This window comes from Panicum virgatum, chromosome 9N (genome assembly GCF_016808335.1).
Source record: "Panicum virgatum strain AP13 chromosome 9N, P.virgatum_v5, whole genome shotgun sequence".
In the NCBI taxonomy this organism is placed as follows: domain Eukaryota; kingdom Viridiplantae; phylum Streptophyta; class Magnoliopsida; order Poales; family Poaceae; genus Panicum; species Panicum virgatum.
Genome location: NC_053153.1, coordinates 45,248,726 through 45,270,463, shown reverse-complemented (window position 1 = coordinate 45,270,463; position 21,738 = coordinate 45,248,726). Strand labels below are relative to the sequence as shown.

At 43.6% G+C, this 21,738-nt stretch overlaps 1 protein-coding gene across 1 annotated transcript in view; it reads right to left on the bottom strand.

The window, feature by feature from the left end:
• The window catches only part of LOC120689031 (alpha-mannosidase-like), a 41,409-nt gene that overhangs the window by 10,557 nt on the left and 9,114 nt on the right, over positions 1-21,738 (bottom strand). Inside the window, exons 3-19 of the mRNA XM_039971377.1 lie at positions 17,985-18,073; positions 17,725-17,899; positions 17,281-17,400; positions 17,079-17,165; positions 16,938-17,009; positions 16,726-16,839; positions 16,287-16,387; positions 16,119-16,212; positions 15,861-16,028; positions 15,688-15,771; positions 15,286-15,351; positions 15,161-15,217; positions 14,383-14,596; positions 11,965-12,101; positions 11,211-11,279; positions 11,055-11,114; positions 10,153-10,224 (exon numbers count right to left, since the gene is read on the bottom strand). Coding sequence (XP_039827311.1) covers positions 10,153-10,224; positions 11,055-11,114; positions 11,211-11,279; positions 11,965-12,101; positions 14,383-14,596; positions 15,161-15,217; positions 15,286-15,351; positions 15,688-15,771; positions 15,861-16,028; positions 16,119-16,212; positions 16,287-16,387; positions 16,726-16,839; positions 16,938-17,009; positions 17,079-17,165; positions 17,281-17,400; positions 17,725-17,899; positions 17,985-18,073 — 1,779 coding nt within the window. The remainder of the gene's footprint in view (positions 1-10,152; positions 10,225-11,054; positions 11,115-11,210; positions 11,280-11,964; positions 12,102-14,382; positions 14,597-15,160; positions 15,218-15,285; positions 15,352-15,687; positions 15,772-15,860; positions 16,029-16,118; positions 16,213-16,286; positions 16,388-16,725; positions 16,840-16,937; positions 17,010-17,078; positions 17,166-17,280; positions 17,401-17,724; positions 17,900-17,984; positions 18,074-21,738) is intronic.

The window sequence follows — 21,738 nt, the reverse complement described above, 5'->3', positions numbered from 1 at the left end:
CTCGTCCACCTCCACCTGAGCCCTCTCAGTTGCTCTTTGGCCCCCTTTCCGTTGAGGCTCCTCCTTCCCCACTTGTGTCTTCTTCGCTGCCCCTTAGTCCCACTCCACCGCCACCTCCACTCGAGTCATCTTCCTTCCTCCTCGGACCTACTCCTGTGATGGTCTCTCCTCGTGAGATCACTCACGTCTACTCTCGTCATCCGAGACCTCCACCCCCACCTTCACACGAGTTTTCTTCCTCACTCCTCGGACCTACTCCTGTGGTTGTCCCTCCTCGTGAGATCACTCATGTCTACTCTCGTCGTTCGAGAACTCCACCATCACCTTCACCCGAGTCTTCTTCCTCACTCCTTGGTCCTACTCCTCAGTTGCCATCTCGGTATGATCTTCGTGATCGTGGTTCTCTACAACCTCTAGAGCACTATGGCTTCACTGCTGCTGCACTTGTTGAGCCAACCACTTACTGAGAGGCTGCTGTCCACCCAGACTGGCAGCACGCCATGGCTGAGGAGATTGCTGCCTTGGAGCGCACTGGTACATGGGATCTTGTCCCGTTGCCTCCTCAAGTGACACCTATTACTTGCAAGTGGGTCTATAGATCAAGACTCGCTCTGATGGCTCCTTTGAGCACTACAAGGCTCGTCTTGTAGCTCGTGGTTTTCAGCAGGAGCACGGTCATGATTATGATGAGACTTTTGCACCAGTTGCTCACATGACCACAGTTCGGACTCTTCTCGCTATTGCCTCTGTCCGAGAGTGGTCTATCTCCCAGCTTAATGTCAAGAATGCCTTTCTCAATGGTGAGCTACGTGAGGAGGTTTACATGCAGCCACCTCAAGGCTACTTTGTTCCGAATGGCATGGTTTGTCATCTGCATCGCTCCCTTTACGGCCTCAAGCAGGCTCCTCGGGCTTGGTTTGAGCGTTTTTCCTTAGTTGTCACTGATGCTAGTTTTAAGCCTAGCGACCACGATCCCGCTCTTTTTGTCCACACTTCCCCTCATGGTCGCACGCTTCTTCTTCTCTATGTTGATGATATGATCATTACTGGTGATGACTCTCAGTTCATTGAGTTTGTGAAGAAGTGTCTTAGTGACAAATTCTTGATGCCTGATCTAGGTCCTCTTCGTTACTTCCTTGGTCTCGAAGTTTCTTCCACGCCTGCTGGCATCTACCTCTCCCAAGAGAAGTGCATTCAGGATCTTCTCTCTCGTGCTGCTCTCACCGATCACCGCATAGTTGACACACCCATGGAGCTTGGTGCTCAGTTGCGGGCCACTGATGGTGGGCCTCTTGCCGATCCGACTCGCTACCGACATCTTGTCGTTAGTCTCGTCTACCTTGGGATCACTCGTCCTAACATCTCCAATGCTGTTCACATTCTGAGTCAATTTGTCTCCGCACCCACCCAGCTTCATTACACTCACCTCCTTCGAGTTCTTCGATACCTTCGTGGCACTTCCTCTCGCCGGTTGTTCTTCTCTCGTTCTAGCCCTCTTGAGCTTCAAGCATACTCTGATGCGACATGTGCCTGTGACCCTTCTGATCGTCACTCTCTCTCTGCTTATTGTGTCTTCCTTGGATCCTCCTTGATTGCCTGGAAAACCAAAAAGCATACAGTAGTTTCCCGTTCGAGTGCTGAGGCTGAGTTGAGGGCTATGGCAGCAGTGACAGCTGAGATCACCTGGCTGCAGTGCTACTTGAGGATTTCGGTGTGATGGCTTCCACACCAACTCCTCTCTCCTCTGATAGTACTGGTGCGATCAGTATTGCTCGGGATCCTGTGAAGCACGAACTCACCAAGCACATCGGTGTTGATGCTTCTTACATGAGATCGCAGGTGCATGATCAGATTGTGGCTCTTCAGTACGTGCCTTCCAAGTTTTAGTTGGCGGACTTCTTCATGAAGGCTCAAACAAAGGCGCAACATATTTATTTTCTTTCCAAACTCAGTGTTGTAGACCCACCATGAGTTTGCGGGGGGGGGGGGGTGTTAGATGTATATACATCCCTGTGTATTTCCTCACTTGTATAGGGTGCTTTATGCACATTTGTAGATCCATATCTGCCCCTTTGTGGCATTGCAATAGTGTTGAGTTGCTATTCCTAACATAACTCATTCAGATTTATAAGTTTGTAATAGTCGGAATTACGCAAGCTAGGTAGAAAAAAAGAATTTTTCTAGTACTAAGGTAACACATAACAAACAGAAATAGAGGAATGTATTCGGTAACTAGACCTAAAATGAAAAGGTATACATTGCAATAAAACCTGGCATCATCCAGCTACCTAACAATAGAGTACTACAATTAAGTCCTTATGAAGAAATTCAACACTTCTATGACATCCTCATCTGATTCCTAGAATAAACATGTCTTAAATTATTAGTAACTTTAAAAAACACATTTTTCAAATGGGGCAAGAATTTAAACAATAAGATATATGTTGATTTAAGCCTTAAACATACAAACCTTAATTTAGCTCCTGAATTGATTTGTACAGACCTTAATTTAGCTCCTGAGTTGATTTGTGCTTTATTCTGTTAAGAATATATCTTGGCCCATATACTCTAGGCCCATGTGGCCCATGTGCTCTCTCTTCATCTACTTGCTGCTGGCTGCTACTCTCCTCTCTCCCTCTTGATGGTCTCTCTCTCTCCATCTAAGGTAACATGGTATCACAGCCGAGATCCACTTTTTCCGCCGCCGTCTGTCCGCTGGCCGCCGTCCGCCCGTCGTGGTGGTGACTCCACCCGCTGGCGCCGTTCGTCCTCCTTTGCCAGCTTTCGTCCTTGCGGTCGGTGCAGCACGACGTTGCCGTCGTCCGCCCATCTCTACTACCGTCCGCCGCTGGTCGCGGCACCCCGTTCGCCGCCCGTCGCGGCGTCCATCTTCCCATTCGCGCGCTGCCTTCTGCGCCGTCCGCGCGCCGCCTGCGCACCGTGTGGGAGCCGCCTGCCCCTGTTCGCGTGCCGTGTGGGCACCGTGTGGGAGCCGCCCCTCTGTGCACCGTGTGGGCGCACCTGCCCCTGTTCGCGCTCCATCTGCGCACCGTGTGGGAGCCGCCCCTGTTTGTCGCCTGCCTGCTACCCGCCCTTGTTTGCCGCCTCCTCTGGTCTGCTACTATTTTACAGCAAGCCAGGGGGGAGGGGCGGGGTGCTCTGTTTTGTATCAGCCCGGTGCTGCACGTCTGGTGCTCTCTGCTATTGACTCCTCAATTGTTCTATACTGTTGCTGCCTTGTTGCTGCTGGTCTGCATCTGTGACGAGTACAAGTATCAGCTTTCTTCGACATGTTGCAATCCAATATTATGGCTAATGATATCAAGCCTGGTGCTGCGGTTCATACTAGTGGAACTGTGTCAATCGTTGCTGCCTCTTAGAACTTCGCTTCGCATTCTTGGATTCTGGGTTCAAGGGCTTCTTTTCATGTGACGTCTGACAAGTCTAAGTTGGTAGCATGCCAACCAGTCACTAATGCTACTTCTATCCACATTGCTGATGGTACATTATGTCATATTACTAATCAGGGTTCCCTTCATTCTCCCCATTTTTATATACCTGATGTTTCCTGTGTACCTCAGTTGTCTATGAATCTTCTGTCAGAGGGTCAAATAGCTGATATGAACTGTTTTGTTGGATTTGATGATTCATCATGTTTTATCCAAGATCATCAGAGTGGAAGTGTGATTGGGACTGGTCATCGCAGTAGAGATTATTCTAACCTCTATGTTCTGGACACCTTACATCTTCCTTCTTCTACCGCTCATGTGTCATCAGCTGTGTCATCATCAGGTTCATCTTTCGCCAAGTGGCATCATCGTCTTGGCCACCTATGTGGGTCTCGATTGTCTACCCTGATTAATGAGGGTTGTCTTGGTCGTATCCCTATTGATTCTAGTTTCCACTGCAAGGGTTACCGGCTTGGCAAACAGGTACAACTCCCATATTCCACTAGTACTTCTCATTCTGCTCGACCTTTTGATCTTATTCACTCAGATGTCTGGGGACCTACACCTTTTGCTTCCAAAGGAGGTCACCGTTACTATGTCATTTTCATTGATGACCATTCTCGATACACTTGGATCTATTTTATGAAACATCGATCCCAACTGTGTTCTATTTACCAGTCCTTTGCTCGCATGGTGCACACTCAATTTTCCACTGCTGTTAAAGTGTTTTGTTATGATTCTGGAGGTGAATACTTGTCCTCGGCTTTTCTCCAGTTTCTCACCTCCGAGGGTACTCTTGCTCAACTCTCATGTGCATGCACTCATGCTCAAAATGGTGTTGCTGAACGTAAACATCGCCATCTTATAGAGACTGCTCGCACACTTCTCATTGCATCTTTTGTGCCTTCTCATTTTTGGGGAGAAGCTGTATCCACTGCTGTTTATCTTATTAATCGGCAACCTTCCTCCAAACTTGCTGGCAAATGTCTCGGTGAGGTTCTTTTTGGTATACCTCCCAACTATGATCACCTTCGGGTTTTTGGTTGCACATGTTATGTCTTGCTTGCAGCTCGTGAATGGACTAAGTTGACTGCCCAGTCAGTTGAGTGTGTTTTTCTAGGGTATAGTCCTGAATATAAGGATTATCGTTGCTATGACCCTTCTGCTCGTCGCATACGTATCTCTCGTGATGTGACCTTTGTTGATAATCGTCCTTTCTTTTATAACCCCTCTACACAGCCCTCATATTCTCCCACAGAGTCTACGTCTTTTATGTGTCTTCCTCCTATTTCCATCACGCCTCCTCTATATGAGACACCTACACCAACTCCTCCACCTCCAACACCACCTCCTCCACCTCCACCTCCACCTCCACCTCACCCTTTTTCAAAACCACCTATCACATGTTTCTTCAATCGTCGTCCCAAAATCCCCATTGAGCTTCCTTCTAGTTCTCCCACCTCGGCCAGTCCTGACACACCTGTTGTTGATGCTTCTAATAATAATATTGATGAGTCACATATTGTTTTTGATGAGTTACAGACTAGTCCATGATATAATCTAAAAGATCGTAGTACTATTCATCCTAAAGATAAGTATGGTTTTCCTCGTGTGAATGCACTTGTTCATGAGCCAGTCACTTATCAGGAAGCTGTCGGTATTCCTGAATGGCAGCTTGCTATGTCTGAGGAGCTTGCTGCCCTTGATCGTACAGGAACTTGGGATCTTGTTCCATTACCACCACATGAAGTGCCTATCACATGTAAATGGGTGTTCAAAATTAAAACCAAGTCAGATGGTTCTATTGAGAGATATAAAGCTCATCTCGTTGCCAGGGGTTTTAAGCAGACAAAGGGGCATGATTATGATGAGACATTTGCTCCTGTTGCACACATGACCACTGTTCGTACTCTGATTGCAGTGGCTGCTTCTTGTTCTTGGACTATCTCTCAGATGGATGTTAAGAATGCTTTTCTTCATGGTGATTGTAACATCCCAAAAAAATTCACCAAATTAAATCACGCGCTAAAAATAATTTTTAAAACTTTTTCATCGCTGAGCTCGAATCCTTTCCCGTCCGAACTCCTAATCTCCCGAAATCCCACGGCAATCCGCCGTCCCGGCACCCGCATCAGTCACCGTCTAATTTTTTTTCCTGTTTCCCTCATTTCTCGTGCGTGTCGCTTCTCGTCGACGCCACGCCCGGCTCACGACCGTCGCCGCGAATCCCGCCGGCGTCTCCTTTTCTTTTTCTCCTTTTCCTCTTTTTTACTTCTCTCTTTTTCTTTTTCTCCTTTTCTTTTTCCTTCTCCTTTCTCCCTTCTCTCTTCCTCTCTCCTTTCCCACGCACGGACAAGCACAGAGCAGAGCACATCACCTCCCCCACGCATTGCACGCGCGTGCGCCTGTGCGCCCATGTGCACCACGCGACCGGGATGCCCGGCGCGCCGCTCGGCCTCTGCCCGAGCCATCCCGTCATCTACACCGCCGCCGCGAATCGCGCCGCCGCTCCGCGACTCCCCGATGAGTCCAAGCACCATTAATGGCCGCCGAGTTCGCCGGCCGGTCTACACCGCGCTCCACTGCCTTTCCTCGCCTATAAGTAGGCCTCCGCGCAGCCCTGCACCTCCACGGACCCGCCCCCCACTGCGCGCCCTCCTTCCCAATTTGTAGCACCGCCGCCACAACCACCTTCGTCGCATCCCACCGGCCACCGTGGCCTGCCCTCCACAGGCCGCCCCCGCTCGAGATAGGTAGGGGAATCGAACCCTCTCATCCTCCTCTCCGTTTTGCCCCGCCTCCCGGCCTCCGCCATGCCCCGGAGGGCCGCCACCCACGGCGCCACCTCCCCCTCCTTCTCTGTTTTCTGTCGAGGGAGGAACGAGAGGAAGAAGATGAAGGGCAAAATTGCCCTGAGCCCCCTGCCCTTCCTTCCTTTCTATTATGAGCCCTCCCACTCTCTCTATTTCTTTTTAAAGAAAACCCTCCTCCATCGTTAATAATTCCAATCAACCCTTCCACTATACAAAATAATTATACATAGGTCCTGTCCTTTTCTAGAATAGCCCAACTATTTTCAAAAATTCCAACAACGCCCCTTCCCTTACCACAGATAATTGTTAATAGGTCCCCGAATCCAGGTTTAGCCCCTAGCTACTCCTTTAACCTATCATTTCATGTGCCAAACATCCTCCGATTCTCCCAAAATTCAACCACACCTTTTCCAATATAATTTCAACCGTGCCATTAGAAAATCTCCCAAAAATATTACTCTGTCTGTATATCTTAATTGTTCCCGATTCGAGCTCAACGATAAAACCTTTATTTCTTTTTCTTGATTGTGTGCTAGCTTGTGTGCGTCGTAGATCACGGTGTGAACAAGGGAGAACCCATCGATGAGCAGTACTACGAGCAAGTGAACGAGGACCAGTTCCGCGACTCTGAACCCGAAGGACAATACCTCGATCAGGACTTCCCGGAAGGCTTTGAGAACAGCAAATTCAATCCCGCCCTTTGATGCATGTTTTGTCCCAGTTTTTATAAACACAACCTATTGGCCTGTTTTACAAAACTGCATGTGTTTTACCTACTGAAAACATGGTTTGATAGCCACCCCTTGATTTGTTATAATCATTCTTTGACCACCTAGATTAATGTCTGAATGTGATTTGTTTGGACATTAATCGCTGCTAGAACGCTTAAGACCTTAAACACGGTACAACTTGTTTTATAAAAAGAAAATGTGTAAGTGTGTGTGGGAAGGGAAAATGTGAAATTTTCGAAAGATGAGTTAGATGGGATGGATGGTACTTTTGTGTGAATTGCCGAATGGTGTGCTCGAACCTGTGTGGTTGAGTAAGGAAGGGAGATATCCATCTTGTCACAATTAAGGACCAAGCTGGTGTGTCATCTTGCCTAACTCCACTATCGTGCAAACCACTCGACCGTTGTATGGGCAACAGCTTAGCATAAACCCCACTAGTTAATCTGATAGCCATCAGGAGAGCTGAGAGCAACGGGTGATCAAGGAGAAGGGATAAGCTCTATGTGACTTATGCCCCGGTTAAACCTCGGTGATAGGTCGATGACCCCTTGGTGGATCCCGTGGTGGCTAGTCAGGCCTAGCTAAGGTGGGTAATGGCTCTGTTGGGATCTGCACCGACACAAAGGTGATCGTGCTATGGTACCCCGCTTGTGGGTAAAGTTGCACACCTCTGCAGAGTTAAAATCTATTCGAATAGCCGTGCCCATGGTACTGGGCGAGTTATGGTTTGGTCACACAACTAGTGTTTCTTCTAGGAAATGGATGGGTTGGCGTGAGTTGTTTTGGAAAAGTGTCCGGCAGTTGTGCCGTGTGCTACGGCGGACGAGGAGTCCGGTAGCAATTTAAAACTGGGATCCTGTGTGGATCAACCCCATACGGTGACAAAAGAATTGCTCTAAGAAAAATCTTTTCAAATAAACCTATGCATAAAAATTAAGCTTTCCACAAATTAAACCCTAGCCTTATCCTTGGTTTACCCTGTGCATTATATTCTATTTATACCCCCTCTGTGGGTGTGGTTGGACTTGCTGAGTACATTTGTACTCACCCCTTTTCTAATTTTTACAGAGGAAGACCCAGACTTCATTCCTGAAGATGTTGAGTAGGGGTTCCGTCCTACACCCAACCTTGCCTGTGGATAGGATCGCCCGCAGGAAGCTCCGTATGGCGCAAAACTCTGATGACCTCTTTGTAGTCAACGTTGTTGTGTGGGTTTTAGTCGTTATCCTTGCGATAGTGGCGCTTCACTGCCCATTACCGCGTAGAGTTGTACGGTGATGTACCAACCGATGTAATAAATGTGTTATCAGCCTCCTGGGACTGATATTGTATCACATTTAAGTCTTCTCTTATGAGGGGACACTTCAATGATTTACATGAGGAAGTTTATATGCAGCTTCCACCAGGTGTTGATGCACCTCCAGGATAGGTTTGTCATCTTCGTCGTGCATTATATGGCCTTAAACAGGCCCCTCGTGCTTGGTTTGAGTGTTTTGTCTCTGTAATATTGGTTGCTGGTTTTTCACAGAGTGATCATGATCCTGCTTTATTTATTCATCTATCTCTGCGTGGTCGTACCTTGCTTCTCCTCTATGTTGATGACATGTTGATTACGGGGGATGATGTGGAACACATTTCTCATGTCAAGAAGCAACTTGGTGAGCACTTTCAGATGTTTGATTTGGGTCCACTCAGTTATTTCTTAGTAATTGAGGTTTTGCGTTCTGCCAAGGGCTATTACCTTTCTCAGTCCAAATATATACAAGATCTTATTGCTCGTTTTGGCATTACTGATAATCGAACTGCTGCAACACCAATGGATCTTCACTTGCAGCTTCGTCCTAATGATGGTACACCTTTGGCAGATCCTTTACGATATAGGCATATTGTGGGTAGTCTTGTTTATCTCACTGTTACCAGACCTGACATTGCTCATGCAGTCCATATTCTGAGTCAGTTTTGTGGGTGCTCCTACTTTAGTTCATTTTGGACATTTGCTTCGTGTGTTGAGATACTTAAGGGGGACATCATCTCAGTGTTTGTTTTATGCTCGTGATAGTCCACTTCATCTTCATCATGCTTATTCAGACTCCACTTGGGCGAGTGATCCAACAGATCGTCGTTCTGTCACTGGTTATTGCATATTTCTTGGCTCTTCTCCTCTTGTATGGAAGTCTAAGAAGCAGGCAGCTGTATCTCGGTCTAGTACAGAGGCAGAGCTTCGTGCACTTGCCACTACCACTTCAGAGATTGTATGTCTTCGTTGGTTATTAGCTGATTTTGGCATCTCTCCTGATGCCCCCACACCTCTTCTCTGTGATAATACTGGAGCCATACAGATTGCTAATGATCATGTGAAACATGAACTTACCAAGCATATTGGTATTGATGCCTCCTTCACCCGGTCTCACTGTCATCAAAAGACGATTGCTCTCCAGTATGTGCCATCAGAACTGCAAGTGGCAGATTTTTTCACTAAAGCACAAACTCGAGAGCAACATCGGCTTCATCTGCTCAAACTCAATGCTTCAGATCCTCCATCTCCGCCTTGAGTTTGAAGGGGAGTGTTAAGTATATATCTTGGCCCATATACTCTAGGCCCATGTGGCCCATGTGCTCTCTCTTCATCTACTTGCTGCTGGCTGCTATCTCCTCTCTCCCTCTTGATGGTCTCTCTTTCCATCGAAGGTAACATATTCACCCTCTGTTTGTGCATTTTAGAAAATTGATAACAAAAAGATAGATCAACAAAGAAATGCTCTTACTTTAGGATACTAACAAACTAGGGACATCTAATTAATTATCCAAGACCAGAACTCACTTAGTTCTTGTGGTTGCATTGTTATACTAGGTGGTCACTTCATGGTTTAATTAATCGTGATCATTAAACAACCAGTTGATTCATAGACTCACATGTCTTTTGATTTGTTTACTGTTCTTGGTTGTGAATTTTTGTTTGTTTGTATATATGCTTGTGCCAATAAAATAAGAATAAATTCCAGAGAATTCTTAGAAAACCTAAAAAGGATAATCATATTCTAAAAGTTATTCACATACCAAAATTAAATATTTTGGGTATGACAAGGATCCACTAATCATGCAATCTATATCACATTTAACAATGATGGGTTCTAAATTGGAGTAAATTTGAGATCTGACCTGATAAATCCATGAGCTGAATTGTTGATGCACTTCATCAACCAGAGGTCCATGGATAACTTTCAGTGGCACCTAAAATGAAACTATAAGGGATCAACTAGCTAGTGCATGAAATAGGATGATGAACATGAAGTTCTAACTAGCTAGTGCATGAACTTAAGTTACTTTTTAAACAAAATATAGGTACATAAGAACTGGGTTCCCTCTCTTTATTTTACAAGAGCTGTTTGATCGCAAAGACCAAGTTAGCAAGTCTAGATGGACCTGTTTATTTGAAATAACAACAATATTGTCTTAAGTTAACCTATGCTTTATGTTTTATATGATGTACAGAATCCATGCAATGAAACATGAAAGATTGGAGTCATGATAACCAAATCACCAAAATTTTAGTTTGAAAAACTTTAATTATTATAATTCTAGTTCAGTTTTATGAAGTTGATAGACCAAATTGCACCTCCCCTAACGAAAAAGGTTCAACATGATCAAACAAAAATAATGTTGAGGGGTACACTTCTTGGAAGTCCTGTGATTAATTGTATTCTTGTTCAGGAAACAGATCAAGATCAAACAAAAATAATGTTGAGGAGTGTACTTCTTAGAAGTCATGTGATGAATTGAATTCTTGTTCAGGAAACAGACCAAAAGCTTGTGAGGTTTTACACTATGATATTCCAGACTATATCCTTCTAAGTCCTTGATGCTAAAATGCAACCAAAAGAAATACTATACAATAAACATCTCTTGTCCGTGTGGAAATACAACAAGCACCAATAAATGGTGTTATTATTAATAGAAGAAAGTTTAGCCATCTTATACAACTTAATAAAATGTCACTGGCGAGATATATCAATGGAATATGGATAAAGAATAAATACAGATCATGTGCTGTGAGGTATTACCGATGATGAAACAATGGTTGGTGAAGTACCATTAGGTCTAAATATATATGCTCCAGATGCCTAATATTAAACATTAAGTATATACATCAAAACTTTAAATATATAATGTGGCCAGATTTTATTTAACTGAGAAATGTTTCATTTCCTTAGTAAAACCTGTGAATCCACGGTATCACCATCGTTTGATATATACCAAAGAAAGCTTTGTTGAAGTAGTAAGTCCACCTGAAATAAATTGTCCAAAATTTTATATATAGTTAGTGCTAATTAACATGTATGCTAGGTTAGGGCTCTAAGGATGTGTGACACTGTAGACAAGTTCTGTATCTAGAAAAATAAATGAATTTTTAAATCTTAATGATTATTCCTGAGAGCAAAGCAGTCATATAGTTCACAGAAGAAATACGCACGCATATTTTCTTCATAGAAACATTAATAGCTACATACAGTTTTTCATGATCTAAGGTTCTTTTAACATAACATTAATGACACAATACATGACCAAAATGGAAAATTATATACAGTATCGCTGCATGTAAAGTTATGTGTTCTTATGCATAAAATATTAGATCATTAGTATCCAAAACATATGCTAAGGCTCCCCTAAAGATAGCATACAAGATTACAGTTTACAGAAAAGTCTTATGCCAACTAGTTGCAATGCCTAACTAATTCAGAGGTTAGATCCATTGCAGATAATAATGTGACTTATTCATGTATCAAGTATAAGAATCCATATAATATGATAGATCAAGTATAGACACGCATAAGTTGGAAACTGGTTTGTCAATCTTATGTTAGACACCGCTATTGAAAAATGGCAGTTTTACATTGAATTGTGTCAGATGTAACATGGAATAATGCTACATTCTAATCAATTCAACTATGACAAATTTATCTTAAGACTCACTCTAGATACAGAATTAAATATCCTCTTGAGTTGCCCTGATGCTGCTGAAAAGGACATCTTTAGCGGCCCATGTCCAACTTCAACCGTATCATTACTTGGAGAAACCATGGTCGAGACATACCCGGTATTATTGTATCCTAGACAGATTGTAGGAAATTGATCACAATCTCACAAATTAATTTGATAATTTTTTAATTGAACGACAAAGAACATTACTATCATTAGTTATATAGTAGTTGTATGACTAAAGCAGAAGAAACTGAAAATTGTCAAAAGAGTAAACTGCACCACGGGTCCCCGAACTTGTCCCGTTATATCAACCAGGTCTCTAAACATGTAAAATGCATTTCTGGATCCCAAACTACGCAAAGGGGTTCATCTCAGGTCCCAAACGCGCTACGCGAGTTTTCGCGCACACACAATTTCGTCTATCATCTTCACTCAATATCCTCGTTCCTCTCCTCCCTTCCTATCTATCTCCTCTCGCATGTGAGTGGCTGACCTTGAACAGCGGCTACCTCGCCGGCGGCAAGGCTCCAGTGAGCGGACCGGCCTAGCGAGGTCCCCCAAGGCGCGCGCACCCAGGGCACGGGCTAGCATAGGAAGATGCTGGCCGCGGACGACCAACGGAGAGTAGGCGACGGCCATGGCCGTGGCGGCGCGGCGCGGCACGCGGTGTTCCAATGCCGGCGGCATGGGGAAGACGACAGGGAAGGGCCGATGAGGACAAGAGCATTGCTATGAAGCTCACCGTGCTCTTTGATTCGGGCGGAGAGGAGGCCGAGAATGCGGTCGACGGTGGGGGTGGGAGCTCGAGCGGCTCCAATGGCGACAGTTTGTGGTGCGCCGATTCCCGGTCAGGGATCGGGCGGAATGAGTGGGAAAGGGGACGGACGGTGGAGGAGCAAGTGGAAGGTGATTGGTGGAGGAATCGAGCGGAGAAGGACAGTGGCCAGCGGATTTGGCCGGTGAGCTAGCCGGTGTGGGGGCACGTGGAAGTCACCGTTCCTCTCCTTCGCCTGTTGGAAGGGGTGCGTTTAGTTTTAAAAAAAATTAGGCAATTTTTTTTGAAAACTTTTATAACACTAATTAGGAGTATTAAATATAGACTAATTATAAAACTAATTACATGGATGGACGGGAAAATCGCGAGATGAATCTATTAAGTTTATTTAATCCATCATTAGAGGTCATTTACTGTAGCACAACATTATCTAATCATTGCATAATTAGGTTGTTTGGAACAAGAGAAAATATAGAAAAGGTACAGAAATGTGGTGTCAAACAGAGGAATGGAAAACAAAGGAACTAAGGAACTCTGCAAATATGGGTGTTTGAAACACAGAAATATAAGCATTGTAGAATATTTGAAAGTAAACATTCTATGTGATTAGAACTCTGCAAACTACAGTAGAACCAACCTGCATGGATATGGCTGGCAGAGCATCACCGGTGATGATGCCTGAGAGAGGTTTATTGTCTTGGACTTCGTGAAGGGAAAGAAACCAAAAGATAGCGTAGGAGTGGATTTTTATTTTCCTCCAAAACGTACAGGTGCAGAAAACTTTCCACCGGAAAGGAAGTGACAAATTCTTTGTTCCAAACGCTGCTACGGGAGCCAAAACATAGGAATACTGATTCTTTTATAATTCCTCTGAAAATCCTATGATCCAAACAGGGCCTACGCTTTGCTAGTTTAAGGACAGGGGCGGATCCAGCACCGGGTTTAGGGGCTCCAGCCCCTCTAGACCTGAAAAAACAATGGAGCCCCCCCTTGAGCCCCCTCCATTTTTGAGAAGAAACAAGGAGAAAGAAGAGGAGGAAGAAGAAAGGAAATGAGAGGAAGGAGAAATCAGCCCCTCCTTTAATTATTTCTGTATCCGCCATTGTTCAATGATGAAAAATGCATTTTGAGAGTTTGTGATCCACTCTCTCTGTATCAAATAAGTGCACTTTTAAAGTTTAGGTACGAAGATCACTGCTAATGAGAAATTTCATATGTTCCCCTATAAAGCTGTACTTGGAATGAGAGAAAGTAGAAAAGGATAGTAAAAGCTAAGTTGTCCCATTTATAGATTTGCATTTATTTTGGAACAATATTTATTTTGGGACGGATGTAGTTACTGATATAGTAGGATAAGTTTAGCGACACGTGGTGAATTTTACTCTTGCTAAAATAGAGTTGTCTTGTATATTTAGTATCGATGTTAAAAGTTGCTTATTTGAACCATGTCATATATATGTTCCATTTCTTTACAAATCATAAAAAGTACATCGTCCTATGCAGCTTCCACGATGAGTGCTTTTTTTTTTACCTCAGCTGCTTGTGCCCCCAGCATGAAAAGGGCCAATGAACTAGAAAAACTATCATATCATAGTTCAATCGAAATATTTAGGATAAAGATAGTTTACAAGTACCTGGGGATCTTGAAATGTAGTAAGAATTCCACCCCATTGGTGGCACAAGGGCTTGAAATACTAGCCAATACTTTGGTGGTTTTTCTGTTGTGATTCCAAGATAAGCCTTCAAATAATATTTCCTTAAGTTTCTTGTCACGTTATCAACCTCAACTAGTTGTGACTCAACAATAGTTCCATCAGAGCTTTTTACAACAAGGGTTTCATCATTCACCTAAAAATATTAAAAGGTAGTACATGAGTCCCAGTATGAGTACGTATTTTGGGTATAGTAATGGCCCTTTATTGAACCTGATCACGGGCTACCCGACCCGATCTGCCCGAAAAAAACCTGACCCAACCCGACCCGACCCGATTAATGCGTGGGTTGGGCTCAGGCCAAAATTTTTTGACATAACAAAAAAAGGGCTGCACTTGGGCCGAATTTTTTGACCCGAAACCCGACCCAACCCGAATTTTATACACCAAAAATCAGGTTTGACCTTACCCAACCTGAATTTTATACACAAAAAATCAGGTTTGACCCGATCCGACCCGACCATGTGATGGGTCGGGCTCAAGCCAAAAAATTGAGCCTGATGGTCGGGTCGGGCCGGGTACGGGCTGAAGAAAAAAGTGTCGGGTTTTTTTGACCCGATCCGACCCGATAAATGATCAGGTCTACCCTTTTTACCCTTGATCCCTGATGTCTTTTAAGTATAGTATCAGAAATTACTAAAACAAAGTGCTGAATGACTCGTTTTAAAAAAAGTGTTGAATGATGTTTTCAGGCACTTACCGGGACCCTTATGAAGTCACTACGTTCCCATCCAAGAGGGTTGTAGGCAACTACAACCTGCAGAAGATTGTATCAGTAACTGAAGTGTTAATTTATATGAATGTAATTAAAGAGATTATACTTACTAAACTCTTTACTGCTGAAATTCTTTCCTCGGTTGAAGGGCAGTAGCTTATATTGAGAAGAGGGCACTAAAAGTTGTCAATAAGAGACAAATTTGGTCAGGTAATCTGTTCAAGAACTATGAGGACCATTCAAAATTCTATACAAAGTTAATATAGTGTCGAATAATAATATTTCTACATCCAAATATTGCCCAAACAATAAGAGCTGGTCCTCCCCTTTTCCTTGTTTTGGTAAGAAGAATTTAATCGATTGCCAGCCGTGGGGAAAAATATGGACAAATGCAAGTGAAATATAATAGTGGTAGCATCACAAAAGCTGTTTCAAACAACTTACAGCAAAAAATTAAAATGAAAGCTTTTTCAAAATATTTATACCACAAAATTTAGTGCACAGTTTCTCACCTGACTAAATTTTACTACTGAGGACAGACATGTTCCATTGGAACTTGTAAGACAGGTCAGAGCAATGTTCACACCTTTCTCGACCTACAAACATTAAGGTAGCTAATAATACGTCATAATGTCTATAGCGAAAATGAAGAATATTATGACAAAAGCATTGCTGCAAGGGAAACCTTAGATGCTCCGAGAGCAAGGCGTCTTGAGTAGTCATCCGTTGTGTGTTGTTTTGCTGTACCTGATACAGCATCATGATGCTGGGAAATTCCCATCGCGTCTTCCATGCTGCTAGTAAACAATCCTAAGGAACTCCTACCCACTAAAAATTCTATTTGACGTGCGGCCTGTAGAAAATGTCAGCTTTCAAATTTTCTCTAGATCTTCTTTATATACAGAACCATACCGTTTGTAATTGTAGAGTGAAAATATCATACCAGGTAATATCCACTGTGCACTCGAACATATCGTTTGAAAGTTGGACGGCTAGTATAATACCCAGTCCAGTATGTATTTTTTGCATCAGCATAGCTACAATTTGCAGTCACCGTGGTTATTTTTTAGCATAAAGATGTTCATGTTATTCTACAAAATTAAGGACTCACGGGAAAAAATCATCATATTTTACTGGCCAAGATTTATTTGAGGCATATTTTGCATCTGTGTAGATGGATGGAGTAGAATATAATGCGTGCACTCGGCCATCCTGCAGCATTCACAACATTATCTTCAAGTTTTAAGCTATTGTTATCATATCAATTGAAAAATAGCATATCACTTAAATGCTTACACATGACTAGAGTAGTAGAGTGTTTAGGAAGATGTTGAAAACAATAACATGTATGAATAAAAAGACCATAACATGTATGTTGTTATGTTGTTAAATGAGTGAGATGCACGTATGAATTCCTGCGGGGACCATATTTCAGATAAGCTACAAGTCCCATCCAAAACAGCACTTATTATATCCTATGGAAATATATATCTACTATTGTTTGCAGAAATGCAAATGAGTAATGGTTGTAAGTGCAAAATCAGTAATACCTTGTTCACATGATAGATAAGTTTGTCCATATTTCGGAACCAAGATTCTGCATACTGATGACTAAAATCTTCCCCCATGGTCCACATTATGTGGTTTGTACGAGTAACATTTGCCTGATTATCAGAAGTTAGATTCAAGTTTGAATTGGAATTGTAATTTAAAATTGCTCTAGTGAACACTACGACCTGTGGCAACAATATTTGAAGTTTACCTGTGTTATGGCTGCAGCAACAAAATCATTAACTCGTTCTTCGACATTGTAATCAGACAGCAACAAGTCATCCTAGAAATTTGAAATTAAGATATCTACCTGTAAGGTTCCAAGAGCAAGGAACTGGTTGTGTACATGTACCTGGACAGGCATGATACTTTCATCCAAAATTTCGAAGCCAAAGCCATTTGGAGGGCTATAATTGATAGGAAATACATTTGCAAATATCTGATATTATTAAATCCTAGAATCAAATTCCCTTCAGAAACTGACAATATAAACATTCATTCTATCGAGTAGGATGTATGAAACTATATGCATAGGAAAAGAATAATATAAGAACCTGTGAAGATGAACCGAAAGTTCTTGAGCCACGCCATATAACCTCTAAGGCCTTGTCTGCTTTACGCTTTTCCTTATCTTGGTAATCAATTCTTGCAAAATGCATAGAATCAAAGCCAAGCTTTACATACAATAAAGTAAAGTGTTGTTAAATGCATATCGTTCGCACAAAAAAATGCTAATATAATTTATCAAGAAAAAGATCTGTTGTTTAAAATCTGAACAGGCATTATATTAAGGCCTATCATTTGCATGCACCATACGAACACAACAATCAGTCAAGTAACTTGACTGGCACAACATGTACCTGCAATGCCAGCAGACTGAAAATGGCAACTAAGTACTTAATGTATAGTTGTGGTTCCGTAATCTAGAAGATTATGATGGTACTGCTTTATTGATTTTGGTAGGACTGGCATCATGGGAAATATGATGTTCATATTACCTCTGCTCCAAGCAAGTAAGCTTGAACCGCAGAATGTCCAAAAGGATCAATTTGCCAGCCAGCCCTTGGAGTCTTATTGAATTGTTTCTTGATCATGCGGTGACCAAGCGTGGTTTGATCAATCATGTCAATATAATGGACTGTAGCTTCATCATGCATGCACCATCCACCATTTCTGAGTCATGATATGTAGAAAAACTTATAAAAGAAAAAAATCAGAAGATAAAATCGATGAACAAGAAGAAATTCACATCCCATACATGAACTCTAGCTGGCCTGAATCCACCAGCTTGCGGACTATTGCTTGGATGTTTGGGCTTTTCTCTGCCCACCACCTTTGGAAGAAAGCCTGAAAAAAATAAAGGAAATGGCAGCCTCAGAGATTAATATGAATATAGCAATTGCCTGAAAAAAGACACACATCTAAGCGATATACTTTGGGCGTATTCTTTTCCACACCTGAAAGTTGGAGTACATACTTTTTAACATTTTGCATATCTGTTTCGAACCTAAAATTTCAGTTCCAAATTCTCTATAAATTGTGTTTTTCTAGGCACACCCACATACATATGGCACCATAATTACATTTTCATTCTCGCTTCGTGTACAAGGTTTGTTACACTCTTGTGCTACAAATAGACCACATCTAAACTAGACCGAGATCACATACACATGCCTCAAAGGACCCGACGTCCTTGTCGGTCCAACTTCATGACCGTACAAATAGTGTCGACGTCATATGTGCCATGCATGCCTTGTGTGCCACCCGAACCCATACACATTATGCTTCGTATGCTCATGCACACACTGACTCGTATGCTTCAACCGTGAGAGGTTGGATCTGATACCAGTTGTAACACCTCATACTCGAAAAGCTACACTGTTGAGTCCTTTCGAGGGGCACACTCACTTACACATATAAGCCGACTTATACTTTCACTTTGGCTCCAGTAACAGGATTAATTTGAAGATGCTACAGTTGGAGGTCAAAGGCTTATAAGTTAGTTTCACCGTTTAGCCCATGTACACGCTGTATACACGCTACATAGTGGCTTACCATGTCCGTTTAGTCAGCCATTTATCTCGTTTAATTACTATTTAGTCCGTTTGAATAGTCGTTTAGCCCGAATAAATGCTAAACAGTAGGCGTTTAGTCCATTTAAACGTTTAGGATAACATTGCCCCTAATACGGTACTATATATGTACACGCCGCACTCATGGACCACAACTAGATCACATCTTAACTAGACCGTGTGTCACCGTAAGTTTACTCCACAACAATATAGTTTAGATACATTTATCTGCTGGTCAATGGTGTTAATTACTATGAAGGAATGACATTTATACCCAGTACTAATAATGATACTTTTAGTATCGGGTCATGACCCGTTAGCCTAGGTATAACCCTAATTAAAAAAGTAGAAAGCTTCATAACTGATGGGTAAACCAATATACTCTCCAAATCTTGACTATCCATATTCAAATTACCTCCACGTCGGATCATTTCCCTGGCGATCGGGGGATTTCTTTACCCCCTCGACGCTGCCGCTGCAATATCGACATCGCCGCCACCGCCTTGCTCGCCGGTGAGGTCATTCCGCATCCAAACAAACTCACCGGGCGAGGAGAATCGAAGCGGAGATGCACTGGAGGGCGCCCCACCTTCTCTCCTACTTTTAAGCAGCAGCAATCCTCCCCAACTCCGATGATCACCGGTTTCTCTCTCTTCCCATCCCGCCGAACCACCGTCGTGCAGGGCCATCGCTCGTGCCGCTCGCCCATGCTCCCCCTACGTCGATGTGTCGTCCAGCCATCCCACGTACCTGTCCACCACGCCACCGCTCGACCCGCAGCCTTGTCGCCGTCGTAGCACCACCCTAGCCTCCTGGCCCTCCAGTCGTCGTCGCCCCCATCACGCTACCATGCCACCGTCATGAGTTTCCCCATTTGCCTCTGCAAGAGGTCCCGGTGGGTCCCCAATGGCGATGATGGTGAGCAGGAGGATGGGCACTCCTCCAACCTGAGCAAGGAGCCCCTGCACCCTAAATCAGCGCCAATGATGTCCACCCATCTGCCGCCGCCCTCCACCATGAGGAGTGCCCCTATTCACCACTGCGAGAGGAGAAAGTGGCGGGGAAAAGAGGAGCGCGCACGGGAGGAGGGAGATGGCGAGTCACTGCCGCCGCGAGTTTCCCCATTTGCCTCTGCAAGAGGTCCCGGCGGGTCCCCAATGGCGATGACGGTGAGCAGGAGGATGGGCACTCCTTCAATCTAAGCAAGGAGCCCCTTCACCATAAATCAGCACCAAATGACGCCCACCCATCCGCCGCCGCCCTCCACCGTGAAGGGTGCCCCTATTCGCCACCGCGGGAGGAGAAAGTGGCGGGGGAAAGAGGAGCGCGCACAGGTGGAGGAAGATGGCGAGTCAAACGCGCTCGGCAACGATGCCTAGCGAAGGGGAGGGGATGTTGAGCCAGATACAAAAGAGACGAAGAAGGAGAGGCTGTTGGATTGCGTTCACCGGTGTTTTTTCATTTTTACAGATCTGAATGGATTTAGCTAGACTCTTAGAGCTACTCTAATAGATGACTAATTCTTCTAGTATCCGTTAATCCGTATCGGTTGCAGATCGGAACGGTACTAAATGCATTTTTGTTCCCATGCTAATAATCTGTTTTCTAGTTAGTGTTTTAAAATTTTTTCATTGAATTTACATTCCAAAAATTCAATTGGAACTAACCATTTGACCACAGATATGTACACGGTTAAGATTATTTATGTTTTAGCAAACCTGTAGGCTACACTCCAAGGAAAGGGACAACAAAAATGGACGGATCAAGTATTGAAGACATCGTCTTGCATTACGGAGTACTTCAGCCACTTGATACACTCAGGGGCGAAGCCAGGGCACAGGCTCACCAGGGTCATATCCATCTATCAAACGACCGGTCACCAAGCTCTATTAATAAGCATGAAGAGTAATTTTCATTGCATTTTACAAAATTCGTTGGGGTCGGCGGACCTCAGTAAGAAGCTACATCTCCGCCCATGGATACACACTACTACAGAACAGGCTTTTGTTTCAGCCCATTTGTCCCGGCTGCCTTTGAGCCCGGAACAAAAGGTGGCTTTTGTCCCGGGTCCAACGGCTAGCCGGGCAAGCAGGGGGGGACAGGGGCCTTTTATCCCGGTTGGAGCCACCAATCGGGATAAAAGTGGCGCCTTTGGTCCCGGTTTGTGGTTCCAACCGGGACAAAAGGCCTTGGCCCCCTTATCCCCTTCCCTCTCCCGTTGCCCAAGCCATTCAGCTCACTTGTTCTTGCTGTTCTTGGCTCGGGAGAGGAGAGTTATTATTCAATTCTTCACCACATTTGTGAAGATCTTTGATTCTCCCGTGCATCCATCGGCGCTAAAGGTTTGGGGCTTATTTCTCTCTTCTTCCATTGCTTGTGTAGCTCATTTCATGCTTTAGAAATAGAGAAAATGTGTAGCTCATTTCTTGGACATTTAGATTGCATATGTAGGTGTGTTTTACTTGTTTTAATTGATCCAAAGGAGTGCAGTATACTTGTTTTAGTTGATCCAAAGTGTTGATGTGATTTTACTCGTATAAATGGCTATATATTATAAATGAGTGTAGTGTATTTTATTTTAGATTTAGATGACTATGTGGATAGTAGACATTTTTAGAATGAGTGTAGGCACTTCATGTGATTTACTTATATATATGACCATATTGTGGATAGTTGATTTTTGTATTAATAAATGAATTAATGAAATAATAGAATTTTTTGTATTATGAATGGATTATTTTGACACTCTAGCCTCACATTGAAACCATCTAGAAGCTTAAAAATCTTTATTTCGGAACAAGTATACATCGTTAATCTCCAACCAACGGTGTTGGCACTACATTTCGATGATACACGATGTGCTATAAGGACGTCGCCAATGGGCTGGTCGCAACACCAGCACTTCCGTTTGATACGCACGCAGCATTTGGCGTAGTCAGT